Source organism: Quercus robur, chromosome 6, assembly GCF_932294415.1.
Source record: "Quercus robur chromosome 6, dhQueRobu3.1, whole genome shotgun sequence".
NCBI classification, from domain to species: Eukaryota; Viridiplantae; Streptophyta; class Magnoliopsida; order Fagales; family Fagaceae; genus Quercus; species Quercus robur.
Genome location: NC_065539.1, coordinates 9,893,702 through 9,907,170, shown reverse-complemented (window position 1 = coordinate 9,907,170; position 13,469 = coordinate 9,893,702). Strand labels below are relative to the sequence as shown.

General features: G+C 33.7%; 1 protein-coding gene and 1 pseudogene across 1 annotated transcript; one reads left to right on the top strand and one right to left on the bottom strand.

Moving 5' to 3' along the window:
- Window positions 1-7,523: 7,523 nt before the first annotated feature.
- Window positions 7,524-8,069, bottom strand: LOC126689834 (uncharacterized). Its single transcript, XM_050385008.1, has one exon. It carries the CDS (start codon window positions 8,067-8,069, stop codon window positions 7,524-7,526), a length of 546 nt encoding a protein of 181 aa, XP_050240965.1.
- Window positions 8,070-9,020: 951 nt separating this feature from the next.
- On the top strand, window positions 9,021-13,130 carry LOC126689833 (pentatricopeptide repeat-containing protein At4g37170-like; annotated as a pseudogene).
- Window positions 13,131-13,469: the final 339 nt, after the last annotated feature.

The window sequence follows — 13,469 nt, the reverse complement described above, 5'->3', positions numbered from 1 at the left end:
CAATGTCTTGCATGATTTTTGTTATAATGTTTTCTAGATATCACAATTATATTCCATTAGTTATCAAAAACAATAACACACCGGTCTAAATTATATTCTAGATTAGAATAATCGGTAGATAGTTGAGATAGGAGATGTAATTTAGTCAGTAGTCCATTAAATCTGTGTTCAATTCCATGCTTTGACTCTCATTCTGACTGTCTAAACTTAGCCTACATTTGGTTTCTTGCTTCCATGTGTTCTCTTAGCCAGGGTGGTAACATGAAGAAAAACAAGAAGAAGCCAAAGGATTGATGTTGTAATTGTATTTGATACAAATTAATAACGTACTTGTAAACAAGTGCCTTTTAAATTAATGAAGCCACATTTTGAAAGCTTCATCATGATTCATGAGGCGTTCATCTTCATAATATTGCAGTTTCTTACCAATTAACAAGCCTACCAAATACACAAACAAAATAGAAAGCTAAATCAATTTGGAATTCTGATAGAGTCACTACTGATTGCCAGGTACTTCTATTTTCCTCTACATTTTAACGAGAGAGTAAAAAAATTTTGCATCAAAGAGATAAATCAAGATTACAACAAGCTTCTTGTAAAGACAGGAGAACTATATTTCAGATGCTATAGAGCAGTACAATGCCAACTTGCTAAAATTCAAGCAATTAGTTACAGATATGTTAAATTATGATAGAATTTGGGGTAGAAAATTATATTTGTACAAACGAGAAATCATGCTGGCATGTTGCATAATGTAGTTACTACCATTCAAGGGACTCACAAACTAGAATACAGAGAAGAGATAATAAAAGAGTTTAAAGATGGTTCAGATGGTTCCTATATCAACTGGCCTCACCCAAGGCTTTGATGACAAAAGGTTAATTTGGTTATCAATTATCATCTCCTTGCAGAAACTGGAAAATGGAAGTCCATCAAAGCTGGACTATAGGGTGTACTTGCATTTGCATATGATAGTGTGGCAGTGCATTTTAGCCATAAAGGAGCTGTATTTCATTTGCAGTGTGGTCATATAGAGATGAAACGTTCATGGCAAAATTGATAAGCATTTTGACACCCAAGTTCTCGAAGTGGGAATCTTGGGATAGCAACCAAGATTTTGAAGGCACTCTTAAGGTGTAGTGTAAAATCCCAGGCAATATACTTGCCAGGCTTCCATAGCTAAATAGTATTCAATAGAAGTATGAAAACAGTTTTAACAAAAACTGTAATAATACTAAATAAAGTGAAAACAGAAGCTACTTAATGCAAGCGGGACAATTGTCAAGAAAGAATGTTGATGCTTGCATGAGTTCTTCAAGCACACCTCTAGCTAACTGTTGAAGCAAAAGAAGAACAACATTAGAAAATTTTATATTCTCCAGTAATTTGTGCAACCAATCAATTATCAACATGAACACAAGAACAGGTAAGATAAAGTCTAATTACTCTTCCAACAGTCTCAGGAAGCAGCACCAAGTCTTATAGGGAAAAAAGGAATAGTCATATATCACAGACACCCCAAGAAATGAATCCAGAAAGATTTGTAGAAAATGCACATATCAGAGGAACATTATTCCACTTATGTTTCTGACATCATGTAGAAACGTGCCTTGGATCTTTAGGTGGCTTGAATTACCAATGGTCTCCACATGAACAACTCCCATCCTTAAAAGAATGGAACCAATTTGAATCCCTTTCTATTATTTTTCTTTGAACAGTTTATGAAATAAATTTAACGTCACTGTGGCAATCAACACAAGTTCTTAAATTGTTAAAAAGCTTGATTGTTGTTCCTGGTGGAGTTGAAATGATTCCAAATGCAACTGCAAACTTCTCACTGTGGTAGGAGAGACAAGCCTGCACATATAAGCAGTAGCATAATTTTTGACGACAGGTATACATGCACCTCTCTTTAAATCTCAATCCAACTTAAACCCAGTTTCTTTATCACCCATTTGTCATCAATAGCCTTTCTAACTTTTGCCACCTAACCCTACATACGAGCAGTAGCCAGGGCATATAAGAAGCTTGATTCTCAGGTTCTATCTCAAATAATGCTTTTGCTGCATGCTTACCAATTCAAAGTCTCCATGATTCTACAACCACCAAGTAGGGAAGCCCATAAGATCTTATCAGGTTTCATGGCTATTTGGTTAATAATATTCTCAGCAGTAAGCATAATGTTCTGTTATATGTGTTAATCCACCCTTTTCCTTAATCAAGTGGAAATATCCTGTCCAAGTACTTTATCAAACTAATCAAGAATGGATACAAGCAGAAAGAACCCCAACAAAAGTAATGTGGTCATTCTGGGTACTTGATTTGAGAAGTAAACTAAAAGAACTTAAGAGCCTCATTCGGTTGAACATTTTGAGCATTTCCAACAACCAGGGAAGTCCATGCCCAATTGGTTATATACTGACCCCATAAAAACGGCCTCCCCCTGCTGGAGAGCCATCGAAAGAGCAAAAATTTGATTGTCAAGGGAGCATGTTACCTCATTGGATATGGTGCTTCTATTAGTGTGTGGTCTGATCTGTGGGTTCCTTGGATCCATGGTTTTAAGCCTGTTCCCAAAACTGATTCTATGAGACACATTCCTCTTTTAGTATCACAGCTTTTCGATGCTTCTACTCATTTTTGGAATTCATGGCTCATCTATGAGTTATTTGATGAGGCTTCAGCTCATGCCATACTAAAAATTCCTCTCCATGTCAGTCCTACGCGGGACAAACTTATGTGGATTTTGGATCCCAAGGGGAGGTTCTTTGTTAAATCAGCCTATAAGGAAGCTATTGCTCATGAGCCAGGTCCTAACCCCTCTCAAGGTCTATGGAAGAAGCTGCGGAAGGCAAGATTGCCGGAGAGAATCAAAATGCTACTCTGGAGGATAGGCTCAAATTCGATCCCCACCAAAGTAAATCTTTCAACTAGATTGGAACATGTTGACCCTACCTGCCCCTTGAGCAAAAGTGGTACAGAACCTAGTTTGCATCTCTTCTTTGAATGCCCCATTTCCAGGTGTCTCTGGCATTCAGCTTGCTGGGGGTTCAGAGCTGACTTGGAGAGGGTCCAATCACATGTAGATATCATAAATTTAATCTTGGAGCCTCCTATCTCAGCTATCCCTACACAAGAAGCGTGGCTTATCACCTTAAATATGGCCCTCGTTGTGGATGAGATGTGATGCCCCAATTTGATTGATTGTGTGATGTGTGTGGGTGTGTAATGAGTTCCACATCGGGTATTTACTGGGTTAAACTAGGCTTTATTAACAACTACAAGGAGCCTCAATCGTGACTAGTCCTTTTGAGGTATAGCGCAGATGTGGCTAGTACTTTTCCTTGGGTCGTTACATATGGTATCAGAACCGGCTCGATAATCCCATGTGGGCTCAGAGACACTACCTCACAAAGTGGGCCCTAACGAGGACGTTAGGGATTTAAGTGGGGGAGATTGTGATGCCCCAATTTGATTGATTGTGTGATGTGTGTGGGTGTGTAATGAGTCCCACATCGGGTATTTACTGGGTTGAACTAGGATTTATTAACAACTACAAGGAGCCTCAATCGTGACTAGTCCTTTTGAGGTATAGCGCAGATGTGGCTAGTACTTTTCCTTGGGTCGTTACAACAACAAAATCATCTAGAAAAACAGTTGAGAATGAATCTGAATTGACACAACTTTGCAGAGTAGCAAAGGGAAAAATAGACTCATAAAAGACAATTTCTCTTGAAATAGAAATGGTTCTAGTATCCAAATCTAGAACCTTGTAACCCTTGATACTAGTGGGATAACCAAGAAAAACACACCTTTTAGCCCTTGATGCAAATTTATGCCTATTGTGAGAAAGAGTTGAAATATAGCACAAGCAACCAAAAGTTTTGAGATGGTTGTAGGAAGGAGGTTGCTTAAAGAGCATTTCATAAGGAGTTTTGTTCCCTAAGTGCTTTAAAGGCAATCTGTTAATGAGGTAGGTTACTGTCAAAATACAATCACCCCATAGCTCTAGAGGAACAGAAGATTGAAATTTCAAGGCTCGAGCAACATTTAAAATGTGTTGATGCTTCCTCTCAACAATAGCGTTTTGTTGAAGAGTATCAACACAAGTTAACTGATGCAGTATACCTTTGGTTTTGAAAAAATCTTTCATAAAAAATTATGTGCCATTGTCACTTCTAAGGCATTTGATTTTAGCATCAAATTGGGTTTCAACCATTATTGAAAACTAGTTGCAGACCCACGCGATGCGTGGCAATATACAACTATTTTGTAACATTTTATAATATATGATTTATTCTATAAAATGTACTAGAGATATTATTTCAAAAATTATTTTTCATTTCTCCTTCTCTACAAATATATCATTCTATTATTTTGAGTTTTTTTTATTTTTTTATTTTTTTTATTTAAAAACTTAGGTGCATTCGATTGATATTAGTCTATTATATTTTTTGAGATGAAAGATAGAAATACTATTTTTTTTTCAAGTGATCTATTTTATTCAAACTTTTGTATAGTGTGTTATGGTTTTTTTCCTACAACTAAAATTTTTAAGTTCCAAAATTAATTATTTGAATTTCTCATTCTCTTAAGAAGATTATCATGATAATCAAACCTCATTACAAATTTACAATTGATATTACTCAAATAATTTTTAGAGACACAATACATAATCATCTCACTTCTTAAATATCTAAAAATTAACTCAAACCAAAACTATAAGATAGAGAGCACATGTGATAAATAACACCAAAAACACACCACTAAAGTGTATCATCCAAAAGTAGAGACACAAAAAAATTCATTAATCTAAATTTACAATTGCAAGAAAGAATTAATAATTGAGAGAGAGAGAGAACAATCACCTTTTTTGGAAGAGAATGTGAGACAAATAATAAAATTATATAAAATAAGATGAGTAGAAAAATATTTAAAAGAAAAATGTATAGTTCTAAACACCAAATTATCCAAGTCATGCTATGTAATAGAATAATAGTGAATCATTCTATAATTTCAAAGGATAACATGTAACAAATAAAGAAAATAAAATAAAAAAGATAATAAATTAAAATATAACCAAATCATATCAATCTAAAGTAGAGTAAAACATATAAATTTATCAATCTAAAGAATCAAACATCCACCAAAATAAAGAATATATATATATATATATATAGAGAGAGAGAGAGAGAGAGAGAGAGAGTATTCACCGTTTTGTATGAACAAAATATGGATTGAATGGAAGAGAAATAAAAAAATTTTATAGTCAAAAAATGGGGAGAAGAAGAGTCAAAATAAAAGGAAGATGAAGTGATGGAGAAAGTGTAAGGTCAAGGTGTAGAGTAGTGGGGAGATAAAAATGTTAAAATAAGTAAATGTTGAAAAATGTGTAATTGTAAAATGGCTAATTAATAAGAAGAAAAAAATTTAAAATAAGAGAGAGAAAATATTGAAAATAAATTGATGATGTGGTGTTGGTGTGGCGTTGATGTGGCTCAGTAGGAGTACGGCAACATTAAATTCTACGTTTCAGCTTTTAGATACATATAGATTTATAGGGTGATAGTGAAAGTAAATAAATAATTAGTGGGCTAGATTTATTATAGGGTGATAGTGGAAGTAAATAAATAAGTAGTGGGCTGCATTTATAGGGCTGAAAATTGTAAAAATCATTTTAAAATTGTAGGACATATTATATTTTAAAAAGAAAAAGAAAAAAAAAAAAAGAATAACGTGGCAGCTGATGTGGCGCAACGTGAGAGCAGCAGCATTAAACGCTATGCTTCAGCTTTTAGTAATATATAGATTGTTGAATTAGGGCTTGTGTTTCTGCCTTAGATTTAAGCAAATAAACCCAAGTGCATCTAGAGTAATCATCCACAATGGTAAGGAAAAATCTATATCCATCAATGGTAGAAACAGAAAAAGAACCCCAGAGATCACAATGAACCAAATCAAAGATAGCATTTGAAACATGAGTGCTAGAAGGGAAAGTTAATCTCTTTTGTTTAGCAAGATGACAAATGTCACAACAATGTGGCTTATTTATTGCCAAATCAGAGACAATTTTATTTAACAATGACAATTTTGCATGAGAAGGATGTCCTAAACGAAAATGCCACAAATCAAAAGTTGTAGCAAAGTCTATAGCAGAAGGTTAAGGAGGAGCAGGTGAGCAAATAGCTAGCACAGAGGATGATGGAAAAGAATTGTGTTGCAGTAGGTATAGACCTCTTGTTGCTTTAGCCCGTCCAATCATGTTCTAGTGAACTAGGTCCAAGATAAAGCGAAAGGAACCAAGAAAAACAAGACAACAAAACAAAGTTTTGGTGAGTTGACTAACTGAAATGAGGTTGAAAGTAAATGAAGGAACACATAAAACTCCATAAAGCACTAAAGTTTCTGAAATGTGTACTATCCCAATGTGTGTTACTAAAGCCCTTTCTCCATTAGGCAAATAAACATAGGTGTTTATAGTGGAAGTAATGGTGGTTAAACAAGAGATTGAGTGCACCATGTGATCAATAGCACTAGTGTCAATGATCCAATCTTGGGGTTTATATACTTGTCTATCTACATATTGGGCAGAAAATATAGAATGAGACAGGTTTGGTGGTAACCAAAGAGGATTACCTGAAAAGTTGTTAGAGAAGTAAGATGGCAAAGAAGCACTAGAATTGGCAGCAACATTTCCAAGTGGTGACAGAACTGAAGCTGCTTGATGAACAGGTGCAGCTTGATGAGTAGAAGCTTCCTTAAGAGATTGAGAAGCCAGGAAAGAGAGCAATTGCTCACATTGTGCTTGAGTGATTGGACACTGAGGCTGTGATCCAGAGTGCTGTGGTGAGCAATTCATCATCTGTGGTGGACAGTTCATCATCTCAACTTGATTAGGAAAACCAGATAAGGGTTAAGGAGCAAAATTCCCAAAACTACCAAGATTGGGAGAGAAAATCCCAAAATTTCTTGGACTAGAAACCTGATTAGTAGAAGATTTCCCTTTAGGCTTATAACCTGGTGGATAACCATGCAATTTGTAGCATTTTTCTGCAATATGACCAGCAATTCCACAGTAAGTACAGATAGGCCTTTCCTTCTTTGAATTTCCTCCTTTTTCACCATATCCTCCATGATTGCTACCTTGATGCCCTTGCTGATTCCCATTGTGATAGGTTTGTCCTTGATAACCCTTAGGATTTGAGTTATTAGTAGCATACAAAGCAGTTGGTTCAAGAACCATATCTACTTGACCAATCTGCCTACATTTCTCTTCTTGCAAAATCAAGGAGTAAACTTTATTGATGCCAGGAAAAGGCTCAGTGATCAGAATTTGGCTTCTAAGATTAGCATAGCTATCATTAAGCCCAATGAGAATGAAAAACTTGATCTTTCTTTTGTGCATCTAACTGAGATTTTTTAGAACCACAAGTGCAAGTGCAAGTGCAGGTAGGAAATTCTTGATAATTCACAAGTTCATCCCATAAAATCTTGAATCTTGTAAAATAAGAACTCACCAAGATCTAACCTTGTGAAAGCTTCGAAATTTCTTTATGAACTTCAAAGAATCTTGGAGCATTTGGCTGAGAAAACCCATCATGCATGTCAATCCATAAATCCCTAGCAATGTGAATGTACATCACACTAGATTGAAGCTCTTTGCTCAAGGAATTCACCAACCAAGAAAGAATGGTGGTGTTTGATCTGTGCCAAGCATTGTACAGAGATGAAGATGGATCAGGCATGGAGATCATTTGGCCATTGACAAAACCAAATTTGTTTCTACCACTCAAGGAGAGAAACACTACTCTCGACCAACTTAGGTAATTCTCAAGACTAGTGAGTGGTTGCGAAACAAGAATCACAGAGTTATCAGATGGTGGAAGAAAGTAAGGACTTGATGGATTGGAATTTTGATCATCCATTGAAGAATTAGAATTCGATCTGCGATCTGCAGTCATTGAAGGATCTGTTGAAGAATTTGTTGAAGGCAAAGGATCTGTTGGTAGTGTTTCAGAATCTACAGCTACATTGAAAGCCATTGATGAGTTTGGAAGCTCTGATACCATGTAAAATTGAGAGTAATTCTAAATAGAAAAAAGGATTTTATTGATCACAAAAATATTTAGAAGCTCTTAAATGATTTACCGGCCCTACTCTTCTTTATATACACGCAGCAAAGAGAGAGGGAAGAAAAACTAACAAACTAGCAAAGCTAACAAAACACAGATCAACACCTATTAGCTTTAGCTTTACATCAAAGCAAACCTAAAACTTGACAGCTGTACATTTAATCTAACGGCTCTGTTTCTTTAATCTAGTTCTTTTCCTTTTGATCAAAACAATGTCGTTTTCATCTCCCTGTAATTCTTGACATGTTCTGTTTCTGCTACCCGAGACTTCAACATCACCTAGTTCACTGGATGCTTTAACATAAACAGAGCAGAAAATACAAAATATATAAAGTAAACTACTCATCGTAGATTGACTGACTGACATCGTTGAGTTGACTATACGTGGAAGCTCCATATTTGCATTGCATACAAAACATACCCACAGCCTATAGAGGCATAGACCTGAGGCCACACTTTTTTCTTTTTCTTTTTTGTCAGTGAATAGCGGGTTACCAAACATGGGCTAGGCCCAAAATAAAGAAGAAAAAAAAAATCTGCCTATCCCCGTAGACGTGAAAGACTGGGTTAGTGTTTGGTTGAGCCACTCTTTTTCTCAAAACCCAGTTTCAATTTTCGTTTTTTTTTTTTTTAAATGTTTAATTTTTAATTTTTTTTACAATCACTTGCTTAACTAAATTCACCAATCTCCCTTTGCTTCAAGGATATACTTGAAAGTCAGACCTCATACATGGTACATCTTTACGTAAAGTTTATCCCTACGCCAAAAGCGTCCGGAGTTTTCATTGATAACCATTTCCCTGATATCTATGTCAATTGTGAGAGTATTGCAGATGTCTAGAACATGTTTGATGAAATGGGTGAACAAGGTTTTGTTCTTGGAACACAATGATATTTGGCTACGCAAATGTGGGGAAGCTTAATGAGGCTAGAAAGTTGGTTGATGAAATGTTGCAAAGAGAGTTTTTCGTGGACGGCAATGATATCATGGTGTGTTCCCCATGATTGGCCTAAAGAGGCTTTGGAATTATACAGAACTAGTTGCGGACCCGCACATTGCGCGTTGATAAGGGTAATTTTGTAATATTGATGCTCACCCGTGATAAGGCAAAAGGCGACGGTCCTGATAAATCCGTTAGCCTTATTCTTGAGAGACGACAACAGTATAAAATCTACAGCTCCCCCTGAAGCTAACAGTGGTAGCTTGGACGACGAAACAGAGAGCTAATGGGGAGAAGCTGCAGGGGTACATAAACCTTTGACGGGTTTGACGTAGCTTTACTTGGTCTCCACGCATGCATGTCTAAGGAAAAATCTTGTGTCCCACGCTTAACCCTAATCAAGAAGACTTCTACAAGAAAAGGATTTCGGAAGATACGCAAATTAAGGAGGTTTTCTCCCACAAGGAAACATCTTCTTAGCCAAAGAACTAGTGTCAACCCTATGCTACTATAAAAACCCCAAAGCTCTCACAAACCAAGGTATGCATAACTCACTCCAGCACTGGCACTCTAAAGTCGTAAAAAGGTTTTCTGACATAACCTTCGGAGAGTCTTTGGTCGATACCACACCGATACTCTCCTAGGGTTTTCTCTGTTGTTGCTTTGCAGGCCTTGTTTCGAGCACGTGAGTATCGTGTGGCTTACTGACGATTTTCAACATCATCACACATGATAATTTTTTAGGTAAAATACTATTTTAGCCCCTAGACTTTATAAAGAGTTTTTTTTTTTTTTTTTTTTTAAATAGTTTTATCATATTTTTCATAATCTTGTCTATAACGTTTTTTACCATTATCATATATTTATCGGTTGATGATTTGCATAACATAGACATTAAATAAGAGGAAGAATTATTCATTAGATTTTTTTTTTTTTTTTAAGTCATGGTGTATATGAAGATTATGATTATATATATATATATATATATATATATATATATATATATATATATATATAAGTTTAAATGAAATGTCAAAAAATGAGATTATAAAATTTTCCAACTTTATTTCTAATATAATTTCTAAATTACGAAAGAATGTCTCATTTTTAGTTATGATAGGAAATATAATTTCTCTAGTTAGAGTTTGATTAGTTTTAAGTTTAAATTTTGTATTATTATATTTAATTGTTGATTATTGATTTAATTAAGTGAATGTAATGGTTGATTTTATTGCACTATAAAGTTTTCAATGTCTACTGTATAGCCATCTCTATTTTATTTCTTATTCCTCTTGACCATCTTTTTATTTTCCAAATAACGGTTATTAATTGACGTTTGATTTCATTTCTTTTTTTCTTCATTCATTTATTCTTTATTACTTTGTATGTTTCCTTGCTAGTTGTAAATTTTATGGTTATCAATAAAAAATAAATATCATGGATGGCTTAAATAGGTATAGATGTAGTTACGCTAGTGGTATGTCAAAGGTTTTTTTCTTTTCTTTTTTTTCCTTCTGAATTTTCAAGGAAATATGAAAGGCATTTATATAGTTTGGTCTCAATCAATTAAGATATCCATAATATATTAACGGAAGTAATAATGGGCCTTAATTTTTTTTTTTTAAATGTATGAAGTGGTTAGGTTAGTGGTATGTCAAAGGTTTTATAAAAAAAAAAAAAAAAAAAAAAAAAAAAAAAAAAAAAAAAAAAAAAAATTTAAATAATTCCAAGGAAATGTAAAAGGCCTTTTTTTGAAAAAAAGGAAATTGTGACTTTTTGAATTGTAGAAATATGATTATTTTAATTACCTTGTTTATAGATTTCATTATTAAGTTATAAATATCTAAATTAAAGTAGATGAATATATAAATGCAAAATTATATGTAAAGTTACAATTGCACAAGATAAATATGTATAGATAATTTTTTTTTATTATTATTCATGAATCATTATTTTATTTTTTACTTATAAATATCTAAACTAAAGTTTTTTTTTTTTTTTTTGAAAAAAAATATAAATTAAAATAGACGAATATGTAAAGGTAAAATTGTATGAAAAGTTAAAACTACTCATGATAAATGTTTAACCACTGATAGATATGTGGTTTTTGAAGACTAAAAGTATACTTGATTGTTCTAGCTGGAACTATATAACTATGCAAATTTTTAGTAGATTATAATATAAAACATTTTTTTTTCTCAATATTTTATGTAACTTTTCCCTTAAGATCAATATAGTTGGCATCCTTTAAAGATGATACATAATATTTTTGAGAAGAAGAAGAAGAAACAAAAATGATGCTAACACATAATATAAAATTATTAAGTTTGCGTGATTTAAATTTGTGGCAAAAAAAAAATAATAATAATGTATTTATGATAAAGAGTTTTTATCTAAATGATATATAGTAATTCATATTTTTTTAGTCTTGATTCAAAAAGTTCATTCTCAATAGCCTTTTAAGTTTACAAATTGCTCAATCTATAGGCCTAGACACATTCAAAGGGTGCTATCTAAATTATAAATTATATGACCCTTTATCACACAAATATTTTGATTCTCCCAATGTATGGTAAAGGAAGGTAGGTTTGTGTCTAGTCATTTTCATGATTTATGCTGCATAATTTAATAGTATGGAGGATGTGACTGGATTTAAATGTTAAATAAAATAAGATGAGAAGAAAAAAGAGTAAAAATAAAATATATAACAATAAACATCAAATTATCCAAGTCATTCTATGTAATATAATAACATTATATTATTATATACTATATGTATAATGCAGTAGGATAATATTTAATCAAAGAGAATATAAAAGATAACAACTTAAAACACAAAACTGAATTGCATCAACCCAAAGTAGAATTCTAATTAACACAAAAATTCATCAACTTAAAGAATTGATGCAGTAAAAAAAAAGTCAAACAAAAAATGAAAAACAAATTGTGAGAGAGAGAGAGAGAGAGAGAGAGAAGAAGAAGAAGAAGAAGAAGAAGAAGAAGAAGAAGAAGTTATCTTTTTTGTGTGAGAAAACTATGCATAGAATGAAGAAGAAGATCTCAAATTTATAGTAAAATGTTGAGAATAAAAAGAGTCAAAATAAAGGAAGATAAAAAGGTAGAGAAAGAATGATATTAAGGTAGAAAGTAGTGGGGAGATGAAGAGGTAAAAAGAGAAAGAGTTTTGGAAAATTAATAATAAAAATAATGGTTAAAATTTTAATTTTTAAATAATAGAGTTTTTAAGTCACCTTAAATGAGAAAATGTTTTTAAAAAATATATATATATATATATAAAAGAAAAATTGGAAACAAAAAATGATGACCTAGTTGCTGATATAGCTCAATGTGAGCATAACAATATTAAATGCTACATTTCAATTTTTAGGAATATATAGATGAGGTTAGGACATTGGAATTCAAAGTTGAGTAAGTTCACTGTATCTAGTGCTCTTCCTGCTTCAGATTCGTGGATATATAATGTGGAATGGATTGGATTTAGATGAGGCGGTTTAGAGCATTTATCAGACATGTATGAGAATTGAGGGAGTATAGAGGAGGCTAGGCAAATTTTTCACAAGATGGTGGATAGGGATGTTGTGTCTTCGACTGCAGTAATAGATGGATACTTGGGAGGATGGGACTATGGAAGAGGGATTTGCTTTGTTATTGGTGTTAATGAGATTGGTGATTAGGCCTAGTGATTTCACGTCTACCGGGGTTTTAAATGCCTGTGCTGATCATGTTGCAGAGGACCTGGGCGAGCAAGTTCATGGCTACATGACGCGGATAGGGTTTGATCCCCTTTCATTTGCAGCAAGTGCTCTTGTTCATATGTATTCAAAGTGTGAGACCATTCAAAATGCGAAAAGGGCCTTTAAATGGATGCCTCGAACAGATTTAGTTTCATGGACTTCCCTGATTGTGGCAAAATGCTCAAAATGGTCAACCGAATGAGGCTCTTAAGTTCTTTGTTCTTCTAAATTAAGGAGCCCAGCATGGCCACATTACTTAAGTTGTAGTTCTTTCTGCTTGTCTCCATGCTTGATTACTTTGATAAAGTACTTGGACAGGATATTTCCACTTGATAAAGGAAAAGGGTGGATTAACGCATATAACAGATCATTATGCTAAGTATGCTTGTACCGTTGAGAATATTATTAACCAAATACCCATGAAACCTGATAAGATCTTATGGGCTTCCCTACTTGGTGGTTGTAGAATCATGGAAACTTTGAATTGGTAAGCATGCAATAGAAGCATTATTTAAGATAGAACCTGAGAATCAAGCTTCTTATATGCCCTGGCTATTGCTCGTATGTAGGGTTAGGTGGCAAAGGTTAGAAAGGCTATTGATGACAAAGGGGTGATAAAGAAACTGGGTTTTAAGTTGGAT

What these genes read in the sequence shown, in the direction of transcription:
- LOC126689834 (XM_050385008.1), bottom strand. Translation starts at nt 8,069, where the DNA reads ATGGTATCAGAGCTTCCAAACTCATCAATGGCTTTCAATGTAGCTGTA.